Below are 14,157 nucleotides of genomic sequence, written 5' to 3'. Positions count from 1 at the left end.
ATTAGCTGGGCATGGTGGTGGGCACCTGTAATCTCAGCTACTAGGGAGGTTGAAGCAGGAGAATTGCTTGAACCTGGGAGGCGGTGGTCGCAGTGAGCCAAGATTGTGCCATTGCACTCCAGCCTGGGTAACAAAAGTGAAACTCCATCTCAAAAAAACAAAACAAAACAAAAACAAAACAAACAAACAACAACAACAAAACTATGCTGGAAAGATACACCAAGAACATGAATACTGAGCTGGGCGTGGTAGCTTGCGCCTGTAATTCCAGCACTTTGGGAAGCTGAGAAGGGTGGATTACCTGAGGTCAAGAGTTTGAGACCAGCCTGGCCAACAAGGTGAAACTCTTTCTCTACTAAAAATACAAAAAAATATCTGGGCGTGGTGGCACACACCTGTAATCTCTGCTACTCAGGAAGCTGAGGCACGAGAATCACTTGAACCTGGGAGGTAGAAGTTACAGTGAGCTGAGATAGATCACGCCACTGTACTCCAGCCTTGGCAACAGAGTGAGACTCTGTCTCTAAAAAAAATAAAAAAAAAAATCCGGGCGCAGTGGCTCAAGCCTGTAATCTCTGCTACTCAGGAAGCTGAGACACGAGAATCACTTGAACCTGGGAGGTAGAAGTTACAGTGAGCTGAGATAGATCACGCCACTGTACTCCAGCCTTGGCGACAGAGGGAGACTTCGTCTCAAAAAAAAAAAAAAAGAACATGAATGCTGAGATGTTAATAATGTTCATCTCTATTCTAGGGAGTGGAATAACAGTAGTTATTTATTTCTTTGTGCTTTCCTGTATTTACCACAAGGCAAACATTATTATTTTTGAGACAAAGTCTCACTCTGTTGCCCAGGCTGTAGTGCAGTGGTGTGATCATGGCTCACTGCAGCCTCGGCCTCCTGGGCTCAGGTGATCCTCCCACCTCAGCCTCCCAGGTAGTGCGGGTCACTGCACCCAGCCCATTATTTTTATGGTTAGGAAAAAATCATGCTTTTAAAAGCAAACAATGAGATGTGAAGATGATTGTGCTGGAGCAGAGGGGTGCTTCTGAGATCACTCTGGGCCTCAGCTCCTCCTTGCTCACTGGTACTCCCTCCCTGACAGCACTGGTCAAACAGGGCACAGGGACTCACCTTCGGGGGTCTCTTTCCCCCAGCCTGTCAGTCAGGACATAGCTGGTCTTCTCACCCTCTTTGGTTAAACCCTAGTAGGGAGGGGAGTGAGAAAGACAAGGCTTGAGGCCTTTGGACAGTTCAGATAAAGTGTAAGCCATGGGGAGACAGGTCCCTCCATCTGGTCCCCAACTCTGGGTCCTCGCTCCCAAGCAGGGCCAAGATTGGCAAATCAGGGACCCTTGGCAGTAGATGCCCCAATTCCCATGGCAGCCAGCACCATAAGCACCAAATAGCCCCTGTTTACCAGTGGCAAAGCCATGGTCTTATGGGAAGGGCCCTGGGAAGGGGTTAGGAGGCCTGAGTGTGGATTCTGGTGGCCTCTGCACCCCTAAATAAATACCTGAAAAGAAACTCCATGAAGTTAGGGGCAGGTTTGCCTCATTCTCTGCCACACCCTAGTGCTTAAGAGTATGGCCCAGAATGGACACCAGGGGATATTTGCTAAGTCAGTGAAGGGAGGGAGGGAAGGTCTCTGCCTTCTTGTAGCCAGGAAGAAGTCTTAACCCCAGATTGAGAGTCAATCCAACTTGAAATGGAAGCTGTGTGAACCTGAGTGAGTGAACTAACCTCTACACATCTCAGTTTCTTAATCTGTAAATGGGTATAAAGACCTACTAGATAGGAGTATAAGGACTAAATCTGATAAGGGTGGAACATGAACAAGACACTTAACAGTGGTTATAGCTGGGGAATGGGATGGGTGATAGGGAGAGATCCATTACTTTATCTAGAACTGTTTGAAATGTTTTCCTATAAGTTTATATTACATAGAATAAAAACTAAGGACCAATTGCAGAGATGCCCAAGTGACAACTTCCTTAGTCTTGAAATCCTGATACCACGCTGTAGGCAGAGCAACTCAGCTGTGGCTTCTCTAGAGTCCACAGGAGAAGGGCTGTAGTCATTTCAGGGCTGAAATGTGGCCATACCTGGCCCTAGGGCAGGGTTCCTCACCTGGACAGGTTCCCCATCACGCCACACCAGACCTTCTCCATCACTTTCCCAGCAAAGGTGAACTTCCTGGCCTACCCATGCCTCTGGGATGGTCAGTTCCACCCGGAACCAGCAGGTCCACCATCTGCAAGAGAGCTGTTGTGATAGGCCCAGAGCCCAGATAGCCCTATCCTGATATCCTTCCTTGGATAAAGTGTCGGCCGGGGCTTGCAACTCTCCAAGAATCTGCAGTGTCACAAGGTACTCAGCTTTGAGTCACAAGAAAGGAGCCACAAGGTGAGAAGCAAGATGAGGGAAAGAGGCAGAGGCGTCAAAGGTTCGTGATCCCTAGGGTGCCCTTCCTAAGGGATGTCCAGAGGCGGCTATGTGGGGATGAAAACCATCCCCTGAAGACTGAGGGACCAGGGAGCTGTTCCCAGCAGAGGGTGCTGCTCGATCCCACGTAGTTGCCTAGGGCAGAGGGCGGACAACGAAGGTGTGGCCGGGAGCTGGGTTGGGGACTTCCCTTAGACCCGTAGCCCCGCCCACCCGCTGGGCGTTACCTACGTGGGTCCGAAGCTGCAGCCGACTTGCGCTGGGCGGAAGTCCCGCTGGACTGCCTCCTGGTAGGGAAGCCTATCTGGCGTCAGGAAGCTGGAGAGCGCAGCCACAGGGCAGCTGGCCCCAAAAAGCCTGCATAGGACGGGCCGGTGGGCATATGCTGGAGGCCACCCCGTTTCCGCCTGGGTGCCAGCTGGCCAGTAAGGCCGCACTTTCCCTGGATCCTCCGCCAAGAGGGCTGCCTGGCCGCGCTGCGGCAGTCCATTCCCTACCCCCTCCTCCCCGGCCTCTGCCCTGCCCGCGGCGAGCACTTCATTCCGCGGCCCGGGTGGCTGTAGCTTGGGTTTCTCCCCGGAAGGAAAGCCTGAAGCGCACGGATGCGGTCGGCCGGCTACCGGGACCAGGGGCCACACCTGCCGCGGAGGTTACAGTCGGTAAAGTAGACCGGCGACACGAACTTCTCCACCCGCTCCAGCGTGGTGCGCCAGTGCTTCAGGGCCGGCGCAGCCGCCATCGCCGAACTCTCGCTCCTCTTTCCGGAAGGGCCCTGGCACTACAGTCCCGCTCCACCGCAGGAAACCAAAGGTTCCGGCGTCCAGAGGGCGCCTCCCAGCCCCGGGCAGCTTTGCTTGGCACACCGGCGGCGCTCGGAAGCCCAGCTGCTGTCTGAACCTTGAGCCGAGTTGCAAGCCAGAAACTGTGTTTTTGAGGCCCCCCCTATGTTGTCCGAGATAGTGGGCCGCAGGCAAATCTCAAAATAAAATGGGAAATTTGACGATTAGAACTCCTGAAAGTCTCGGGACAGAGACTTAGGCCATTCGGCAAGAAGGGCACAAGCCTCAGCTGCTGCAGACCCAGCCTCAGAAGCAGCAACCAGGAGGGAGACCTCTGGCTCTAGCTGTCGCTGAACACAGAAAGTAGTGTTTGCTTAACGTGGAGAGCCAGACTACCCGCAGTAGGTGTTTTCATACCGGACGGAGGTCCGAGATAGTGGGCCGCAGGCAAATCTCAAAATAAAATGGGAAATTTGACGATTAGAACTCCTGAAAGTCTCAGGACAGAGACTTAGGCCATTCGGCAAGAAGGGCACGAGCCTCAGCTGCTGCAGACCCAGCCTCAGAAGCAGCAACCAGGAGGGAGACCTCTGGCTCTAGCTGTCGCTGAACACAGAAAGTAGTGTTTGCTTAACGTGGAGAGCCAGACTACCCGCAGTAGGTGTTTTCATACCGGACGGAGGTCAGGGTGTTAGTGAGCAGGAAGGTAGAGCTTTACGCCCAAGTTACCACGACTTCCTGGATTACAGGCTTTACTGAATGTATATTGCTAACTCTTGCACATCAGCAGAAACTCTGGAGTTTGAGGTGGCAGAACAGTCATAGCATTGACGATTCCAATAGAAAAATGTATTCCACCATACAGGACTGTAGAGTCCAGGGAAATCATAATACCAGAAACAGAACTCCAGTTTCATTCTCACCCCTAGTACTCCACTGACAGCTTTTTTTCTCCTGGGGTTGCCAAGAGAGTGTCTATAAAATCATTAGGAACAAAAAAAATACACAAGATTAGCCCTGATATTTTAATGGAAATACTGACCAAGTTTACAACATTTCAAATGCAAATCACACGGAAAGGTGACTAAGTACAGAATACCAAATGTGATTTAAAATAAAGATAACCTGCTGCTGCATATAATACAGGTTGGGTTTAGAGCTTGGAGCTCAGATGTCAGACAGCAGGAGGAATAAAAATGCTACTTGTGAAAACCCAGGCTGTAGGTGAAACTGTCTTCTGTTGGTTGCACTGGTGGGTTGGGACTTTCTCCTGAACTGGCCTTGAAATCCTTTTCTGACCTGCAGGCAGGTGCTCTGGATATAACACTGCAGGGGCAGCAACAGCCAGGGCTGACCCTGATCACACCCCACCAGTTTCCCCTATGGTTCCAGGTCAACATGACCTTTCTTGAGGGAACACAGGGGAATAGGTGAATCATTTCTGAGAAAACCTCAGGATCTTTCCCTGAAATCAGTACACACGACCACTCCCAAGTCAGACATTGCCCCAGTTTTGCCCTAAAATCTTATCCCACAAAGCTCTTTTTGGCACCCTACACTTCGGCTCACAGTCTCCTCTCCCCAATACAAAAGAAGCCTAAAAATCAGGCTGGTTCTGGTGGCTCACACCTGTAATCTCAGCACTTTGGGAGGCCGAGGTGGGAGGACAGCTTGAGGAGAGGAGTTTGAGACTAGCCTAGGCAGCATAGCAAGACCCTATCTCTACAAAAAGTTAAAAAATTAGCTGGGTGTGGTGGCATGCAGCTACTCAGGAGGCTGAGGTGGGAGGACTGCTTGAGCCTGGGAGGTCAAGCCTGCAGTGAGCTATGATCGTGCCACTGCACTCCAGTGTGGGTCATAAAGTGAGACTTTGTCTTTAAACAATAACAAAAGCCTAAAATCAGGTCTACCATGTAGTTTGAAAATCCAAGAGCCAAAAAATTTTTCTTTTTGGTGGTGGTGGTGATTTTTAACTAAAACGCAAACATAAAACACACAAAACATTGCTGCTTACAACTAAGACTCGCGTAATGGTTGCTGAAGAAAAATCCACCAGAGTACTGGAAGGGGCTCAGTTGGTCTTTGTTCAGAAAGTCCAGGTTAACCACATAGAAAAATTCTAATCATTCATGTTTAAATGCTAGTTTAAATTTATGTAATTAAAAAAATAGGTATCCCATTTCAAATTCTCTCCCTCCCAACCCCATTTATAAGGTATACCACATGCCTTATACACACTTTTTTTCAAATACTGGTTTGGTATTTAAGTTGCTCACCCCCATCCATCACCAATGTGAATAAGAAAAAATATATAGAAATACAAACTACATAGCCTGACAACTTACCCAAATATAAAATATTTTCAGATAGTTGAACAAGGGGAAAAAACATGTACTAAAAGACTAAAGTATTCTAAGATTTTGGAATATTTTGATTTAGAATAAGTAACAAGTATTTAAAGCAAAATCCTGTTTCTACCCTGGATAAGGAACTGAAGCCAAAATCCTTGCTTCACAGTATTTTCTGGTGAGGACAAGGGACATGGGTTGAGAGTTTATTCCTTAAGTAAGAACCAAGCTTTATTTATTTACAAAAAAAAAAAAAAAGTTGGGGGCAAAGGGGAAGACAAGTTTTACACAAAAGTACTACAATGGTAACTCCCTTTGGTAAAAAGTGTAATAAATGTCTTGTACATCTGTTCATAGGTACTAAATCTGAAGCCACATAGTACTATGGTACACAAAGAAGCTAGAGCGATTATGCTAGCACATCAAAGCATATTTCTTTTAATAAAAAATTGACAGTATGTACATTATGTACAAAAAAACAAGTTAAAATCGTGTGTGTGTGCATGTGTGTGTCAGAGAGTAAAGCTGGTGGATGGCACTAGGGTAGACTAGTAAAGAGGCAGATACAAAACAGTTCCACGGGAGCTAAAAAGGACGACTGATTTGAACTCGTTGAGGTTGAGAACCAGAGGAGAGAAAGGGTAGGCAGCAAGGGATTCGTCAGGAATAAAATCCACAAGATGATCAATCCCAAAGCCAAACTGCAGGTCCCAGATAAAACCTAATGGGTGATCTTAGATGTGCTCAAGTGACCAGAAAAAAAAAATCAAATCCAGTTTGTTTTTTTTTTTCCTTTTGTGGGGAGGGGAGAGGAGCAGTGACCGTGATAGTTCCAATCCATCTGAGTATTAAGTCCTTCCCCAGTCTGTTTTGTAAATGCATCTCCATCCAGACAAAGTGTGAACAGCATCCGGTTCCCTCACTGAAAGTTAGGCCGCAGGACACTCCAGTCTTAGCTCTGCTGGTGTGTGCAAGCAAACTGCACGTCTTTGCTTGCAAGGACTTCCTTCCCCTCCAGGGCAGGCTATACCCAAAACCCTTTGGGAAAAGTTCCAGCTTCAGCTTTGTAAGGTATTCATGTTCCTAACAGGTAGCCCACTTGGTGCCAGGCTGCACCAGCCACACACAGGTCAGGTGGCCATGTCCCAGAGAGGCCCAGTGAGGCTTGAAAGGCATCTTCCTTGTTTCTTCAGTGTGTGAATGCATAGGCCTACACACACACCCCCACACACACCCCAAGTTATCTGCTCTGGCTTTGCAGTTAAGGGGCTTTAAATACTGTGCCGTATTTGACACGATACTTGTTAATGCTCACAAAATGCAGGGTCTCTGTATCACAGGTGGTGGTACAGGGCACCAGGCCCTCCAGCCCCTCACCCATGAGCCACTTGCTGGTCTCTGCTGCCATTTCACGGGGCACATGCTCCTTGGTCCATTTATCTACCCAGGCCTGGAATCTCTGATGTAGACGCTTGCTTACACGCTCATGGGACTGCAAAACAGAAAAAAAAAATTATTTATTAAATGAAGCAGAACCAAAAAAGAGCCCTTCAAATACAAAGCCTAATCTTCTTCTAAAGGAGCAAAGGAGAGATTGGGCTCAAGTCTTAGATACTGTTTTTGTTTTTCTTTTTTTTAAAAAAAAAAAAAAAAAAGGATTCTCTGTTTAAAGAGAAGTTAAAGAGGTAGTAAGAACATAGAACATGTGAGGGCATGAAAATCCATAAAGCCTCCAAAGAAATGTGAACACAGGCTCTGGGCTGAAAAAGCTCAGTGTTCTCAATTTTAGCATGCATTAGTATAACCTAGGGAATGTGTTAAAAAGACACATTTCCGACGAGGTGCAGTGACTCACGCCTGTAATCCTAGTACTCTGGGAGGCCGAGGCAGGCAGTTCGCTTGAGCTCAGGAGTTTGAGACCAGCCTGGGCAACATGACAAAACCCCATCTCTACAAAAATACAAAAATTAATCTGGCGTGGTGACACAATCCTGTAGTCCCAGCTACTCGGTAGGCTGAAGTGGGAGGACCACTTGAGCTGGGAGGTGGAGGTTGCAGCGAGCTGAGATGGCACCACCGCACCCCAGCCTGGATGACAGAGCCAAACCCTGTCTCCAAACACAAACAAAAAACCCAAAACCCCACACTTCCTTGGTTTTACCAATGTGCATTTTAAACCAGCAACCCAGCTGATTGTAATGTATCTTGGGTAGGACCCAGTGAGCCACTGATCACTTCTATCAGCATGGAGATCCACTTCTAAGCCAGATAGTGCAAAGCAAAGGGCTTAAAACCCACTCTCCCTCCACTGTGTTACCCCACCCTGGCAAGCAGAGTCCAGGATTGTCAGATCTTCTGCAGGGGGTTCTGTTCCCACCAACACACCCAGTAAAAATTTATTGGTGACCACATGCAAGGATACTAGAAGAGATACAAAAACAAAACTGGTGTTGCCCAGTGTCCCAAATAATGTGAATCAGAGACAGGCAGACACACAACACATAGCAAAAAAAATTAGTCAGGCGTGGTCGTGCACACCTATAATCCCAGCTACTCGAAAGGCTGAGGCAAGAGAATCTCGAACCCGGGAGACAGAGGATGCAGTGAGCTGAGATCATGCCACTGCGCTTCCCTCCGTGCCATGAGAGAAGTACAGCAGACTCTTGAACAACATGGCTTTGAATGGCACAGGGCCACTGACAGGCAAGTTTTCTTCCACCTCTGCCAACCCCGATATAGCAAAACCAACCCCTCCCCTTCCTCCTCCCTCTTCAGCCTACTCAACAAGATGAGAATGAGGACCCTTTATGATGAGCCACATCCACTTAATGAAGAGTAAATATATTTTCTCTTGCATATGACTTAACATTTTCTTTTCTCTAACTTCCTTTATTGTAAGAATATACAGTATAGGCTGGGCACAGCGGCTCACACCTGTAATCCCAGCACTTTAGGAGGCTGAAACAGGTGGGTTGTTTGAACCCCTGAGTTTAAGACCAGCCCTGGGCAATGTAAGGAGACCCTGTGTCTATTTCCATTAAAAAAAAAGGAAAAAAGAATGCAGTATATACAATACATACAACATACAAAATATGTCTATCAACTGTTTATCAGTAAGCCTTCCAGTCAACAGTAGACTATCAGTAGTTCCATTCCGGGGGAGTCAAAAATTATACACAGATTTGACTGTGTAGGGGCCAGTGCCCCAAACCCCGTGTCATTTGAGGGATAATCATTAAACTGTGTGTTCAACATCTCCCACTGGAAAGTTTTGTAGTCCTTTCAAACTTAAAACAGCACTTCGTCTGTCTCCCAAATCTCATAACCCTTTTCTATTAACAGGTGAGCCCCTAAAATCTCCACTTAAGCAAAACAAAACAAACCAAAAAACCCCAAAACGAATTAGGCACCATCCTTGATGTCCTCCTTTCGCTTACCCCCACATTTGATCCAACACCATCTCGTCAATTAAATATCTAAATTATATCTACATCTGGGCATGGTAGCTCACGCCTGTAATCCCAGTACTTTGGGAGGCTGAGGTGGGTGGATCACTTGAGGTCAGGGGTTCGAGACCAGCCTGGCCAACATGGTGAAACCCCATCTCTACTAAAAATACAAAAAATCAGCCAGGCGTGGTGGCGCATGCCTGTAATCTCAGCTACTCAGTAGGCTGAGACAGGAGAATCGCTTGAACCCGGGAGGCAGAGGTTGCAGTGAGCCGAGATTGGGTCACTGCACTCCAGCCTGGGCGACAAGAGCGAAACTCTGTCTCAAAAATAAACACACACATAAAATCTACAATGTAATTCTTCCAATTCCACTGCCACCCTAGTAGTCTGGGTGGTCCCCAAATCTCATCTGGACAAGGGCACCCTTTTGAGTGGTCTCTGCTCTTCCAACTTTATACACACCCATCTCCACTCTCCTCATAGCACTCTAAGCTATCTTTGTCAAATGTCCCAGTGCATCTCAAACAAACTCCAAACCATGGCCTATTAGACAAAGTAATGTGGCCTCTGCCTACCCTTCTAACTTCATGCAACCTTGAGTCACAATGGTGTCTGTAATTTCTTGAATATGCTATGTCCTTTCCTCCCAGCCTTGTACTTGCTGTTTTGTCTAGAAAACACCCATCCTCTACTCTTCACCAGGCTAATTCCTTGTCATTATTCAGGCCTCAAGCATCACCTCCTTTGGGAAGCCTCCTCCAGTGAAAGCAAGGCCTGTATGCTAGTTACCCTTGATCACTGCACCTGATTTGTTTCCCTGGTAGTACATATCATCACATTACTTCATCTGCTCAACTTCATGGCTGTAGTCCCACGGCCTGGCATAACACCCTGTACACAGCTGCAGCAGGAAGTTTTCACAATTGAGACAATGTAAAAACAGGTAGAATTCATACGAGCAAAAGATCAGATACTACTTGAGATGTAAATACTGGGAGTAAATTCACTAAAAAGGTGCCACCAGGTATTTATGTGCTTTTAGGGGCTGAAGTGTGTTCTCCCTAAAATTCTTATGTTGGCTGGGTGTGGTGGCTCACGCCTATAAAGCTAGCACTTTGGGAGGCTGTGTCAGGCAAGACTATCTCAAACAAACAAAAAATCAAATATTGAAGTCCTGGCCCCCAGTACTTCCAAATGTGACCTCATCTGGAGGCAGACACACACACAGGTAGAAACACCATATGAAGATAAAGGCAGGGATCTACAAGCCCAGGAATGCCAAAGATTGCCAGCAAAGAACCAGAAGCTAAGAGAGGCCTAGAACAGATTGTCCCTCACAGTCCTCAAAAGGAACCAACACTGCTGACACCTGACTTTGGACTTCTAGTCTCCAGAACTTTTGTCGTTTAAGCCACACTCTGTGGTACTCTGTCACAGCATCCTTAGCAAACCAATATACCTACTTCCTCAGCTAAGTCTCAGCTCCAAGAACAGGTTTGCATAAACAAAGAGAAACAATCAGAAGACTCTGGGCCTCCCCTGCTCCTAGCTAGGGTGGCAGATGTGTACAGAAATTACAGTTACTGGTTCTCACCTGATGAGCCCGGAGCAGGGCAGTCCTCCGATACATATAGTCCTCTGATTTGATCACATACACCATCTTGTAGGAATTCAGCTTGAATCTACACTCCAGCTTATCCAGACTATCCACATTCTCCATGGTCTTCTTACTGTTTCCTTCCTTCCCTTCCTTTTCCTGCTGCTCTCGACCACGCTGACATTTCCGGATCCGCCGCAGATTCCTATGGCAGAAAAGCCCTGAAGGATGAGAGCTCGTCCAGACACAGATTCCCGTGACTTCCCCCAAGTGAGTTTTCTTTATTATATGCTTACATAGTACTGATCCCAATTTGTTAAATACATACAAAAATGTTCAGTTGTTTCATTGCAAAAAAAATTTCAACTGCAAAGGTACAGAGAATAAAAAGTAGAAATCTTCGCCCATCCCCTACTTGCCTTAGCAGATGCAGCCAGTTAAGAGTTTTAATGAGAAACTTCTGGGCCTCTGTCTGTAAATTCACACATGTAATTACCAGCTATAATTCTGCTTTGGGATTTGTTTTTAAGACAAAATAGGATCATACTATCTATTTTGTCCTCAACTTTTCACTTACTGTCATGAGTATTTTTTCATTTCATGACAGATTTGTCTTACTCTCTTTAACTGCTGCAGAAAAATGTACCCCAATTTATCATTCCTTAACAGTTTATTTCAACTGAGGTTCCTCATCTGAATCACGTAACAAAAAATTATTTGAATGCCTATTTTTAAAAATTCCCCCAGATGATATAAACTAGTGCCACTCTACATACACAAGAAAGAAGATAATTCACATGAATGGATGCCCTGGGGGGTGGGAGGCTTGCTAATCTCCTCAACATCCAGTGAAGAAAGGTTATCAGCTAGACAATTATATTGTTTCTCATAACTTGCTATTAAAAACACTGCTTCAGGTTGGCCGTTGTGGCTCATGCCTATAATCCCAGCACTTTGGGAGGCAGGTGGATTGCTTGAGCTCAGGAGTTTGAGACTAGCCTGGGCGACATGGCAAAAACCCCTTCTCCACAAAAAATAAAAAAATTAGGCAGGTGTGGTGATGTGTGCCTAGAGTCTCAGCAACTTGAGAGGTTAAGGTGGGAAGATTGCTTGAGCCCAGAAGGTGGAGGTTGCAGTGAGCCAAGATCCCACCACTGTACTATAGCCTGGGAGACAGAGTCAGATACTGTCTCCCACAAAAAAAAAAAAAAAAAACCCAAAATATTGCTTCAGTGAGTATCTTTGTATACATGTATTTCTGTAGACAGCAGTTCTTTGTCCAAAGGGTCCCAAGACCCTTTCAGGAGATCTGTGAGATCAAAACTATTTTCATAATAATACTAAAATATTATTTCCCTTTTTTGCTGTGTTGACATCTGCACTGGCACCATAAACGTAATGGTGAATAAAAATGGTGGTGGTGGCGCCAAACTGTATTTGCAATATCGAACAAATTGTTACCAAATTCCAGTATCAATCTATATACATCACTGAGCTTTTCATACAGTTGTCAAACTCTATTGGTTTATCTTGTACCATGAATGAATCCTTTTACTTCCATGATTTTGTAACTTCATGCGATTGTGATTCAAGTCTTTGAACTTCACACTGACCATACAATGACATTAAGTGAAAAAAGCCAGTTTCACTTAAGAAGGTTTCTGATGGGCCAGTCACAGTGGCTCACACTTATAATCCCAGCACTGTGGGAGGCTGAGGCAGGAAGATCACTTGAGGCCAGGAGTTTGAGACCAGCCTGGCCAACATGGGGAAACCCCATCTCTAATAAAAGCACAAAAATTAGCCAGGCATGGTGGTGGCGCGCACCTGTAATCCCAGCTACTTGGGAGGGTGAAGCAGGAGAATCACTTGAACCTGGCTGGTGGAGGTTGCAGTAAGCCAAGATCATGCTACCACACTCCAGCCTGGGCAACAGAGTGAGACTCTGCCTCAAAAAAAAAAAGAATGCTCTGATGAAGGAGTAACATTTTTTTATTAAATCCCAACCCCTTAGTTTACATCTTTTTAACATGCTGTGTGATAAAATGGGAACTACATATAAAGCACTTTTGTGTGCTAAAGTACAATGGTATTCTTAAAGAAAAGTACTTGAGCAATTGCTTGAGTTGTAAGCGGATCACCATTTTTACCTGAAAGAACAACTGACTAAATATAGTCAATCTCAGCCAAGTATTTGGCAGATGTTTTCTCAAAAATGAACAAGGGACCCTATCACTTCAAGGAAAATAATGTTGCCAATAATAAGATTAGAATTTTCAAGCAAAACTAAGAATTGTGGTGAACTGGTATTAGCCACCCTGAGCTTGACAGCTTCCCAATACTTAAAAGATGTGTTTGATGACCTAGCGATAGTGATATTAATCAATGTGATTTTTTTTGGAGACACTGTAAAATATATCAACATTTAGTAGGTCTGTACAACTTAGTGAGCTAATATTTCTAAATAGCCAATTGCATAGTTACAAAATCATAGAGAAAAAAAGATTCATTCATGATACACATGAATGAATGTGAGAGCTCAGTGATGTATAAATTGATATTGGAATTTGGTAACACATGTGAGAGACACGTGATGATGGATTTTGACAACTGTATGAAAAGCCCACTGATGTATAAATTGATATTGCTACTAACCTTTAAAGAAACTACTGGCCAGGCGCGGTGGCTCACACCTTTAATCCCAGCACTTTGGGAGGCCGAGACAGGCAGATTACGAGGTCAGGAGATTGAGACTATCCTGGCTAACATGGTAAAACCCCGTCTCTGCTAAAAATACAAAAAATTAGCTGAGCGTGGTGGCAGGTGCCTGCAGTCTCAGCTACTTGGAAGGCTGAGGCAGGAGAATGGCGTGAACCCGGGAGGCGGAATTTGCAGTGAGCCAAGAAAGCGCCACTGCACTCCAGTCTGGGCGACAGAGCGAGACTCCATCTCAAATTTAAAAAAAAAGAAAAAAAAAGAAACTATCACTGGGGCCAGGTGCGGTAGCTCACACCTATAATCATAGCACTTTGGGAGGCTGAGGTGGGAGGATCACCTGAGGTCAGGAGTTCCGAGACCAGCCAAATCAACATGGAGAAACTCCATCTCTACTAAAAAAACAAGAACAGCTGGGCGTGGTGGCACATGCCTGTAATGCCAGCTACTCGGGAGGATGAGGCAGGAGAATTGCTTAAACCCAGAAGGCAGGGGTTACAGTGAGCCGAGATCACCACTGCACTCCAGCCTGGGCAACAAGAATGAAATTCCGTCTCAAAAACAAAAACTATCACTTGTAGTTTTGTTGTCATATCAAAGAATATCCAGTTATCTGAAGGATCTGAAAATATTCCTTTTTCCAGCTACACATTTGCGTGAGACCAGATTTTCTTCACATATTTCAACCAAACAACATAATGCAACAGATTGAATGTAGAAGCAGACACGAGAATCCAGCTGTTCTTCTAGTAAGCCAGACATTAAACAAATTTATGAAATACAAGCAATGCCACTCTACTCACTAGTTTTTGTTTTGAAT

At 45.7% G+C, this 14,157-nt stretch overlaps 2 protein-coding genes across 8 annotated transcripts in view; both read right to left on the bottom strand.

Moving 5' to 3' along the window:
* Positions 1-3,222, bottom strand: part of MAN2C1 (mannosidase, alpha, class 2C, member 1) — a 12,904-nt gene extending 9,682 nt beyond the window's left edge. For all 4 annotated transcript variants that reach the window (XM_011932851.1, XM_011932852.1, XM_011932853.1 and 1 more), the window contains exons 1-4: positions 3,085-3,222; positions 2,678-2,803; positions 2,132-2,255; positions 1,136-1,206 (exon numbers count right to left, since the gene is read on the bottom strand). In XM_011932851.1, coding sequence (XP_011788241.1) covers positions 1,136-1,206; positions 2,132-2,255; positions 2,678-2,803; positions 3,085-3,185 — 422 coding nt within the window. In that variant the 5' untranslated portion in view covers positions 3,186-3,222. The remainder of the gene's footprint in view (positions 1-1,135; positions 1,207-2,131; positions 2,256-2,677; positions 2,804-3,084) is intronic.
* A 1,014-nt stretch (positions 3,223-4,236) lies between these two features.
* The window catches only part of SIN3A (SIN3 transcription regulator family member A), a 96,808-nt gene continuing 86,887 nt past the window's right edge, over positions 4,237-14,157 (bottom strand). For all 4 annotated transcript variants that reach the window (XM_011932857.1, XM_011932858.1, XM_011932855.1 and 1 more), the window contains 2 exons: positions 10,620-10,827; positions 4,237-7,065 (listed from right to left, as the gene is read on the bottom strand). In XM_011932857.1, the coding sequence (XP_011788247.1) occupies positions 6,835-7,065; positions 10,620-10,827 (439 nt within the window). In that variant the 3' untranslated portion in view covers positions 4,237-6,834. The remainder of the gene's footprint in view (positions 7,066-10,619; positions 10,828-14,157) is intronic.

The sequence above is a fragment of the Colobus angolensis genome, unplaced genomic scaffold (assembly GCF_000951035.1).
Source record: "Colobus angolensis palliatus isolate OR3802 unplaced genomic scaffold, Cang.pa_1.0 Scaffold99, whole genome shotgun sequence".
Lineage (NCBI taxonomy): Eukaryota > Metazoa > Chordata > Mammalia > Primates > Cercopithecidae > Colobus > Colobus angolensis.
This window is presented reverse-complemented; position numbering and strand designations above follow the sequence as displayed.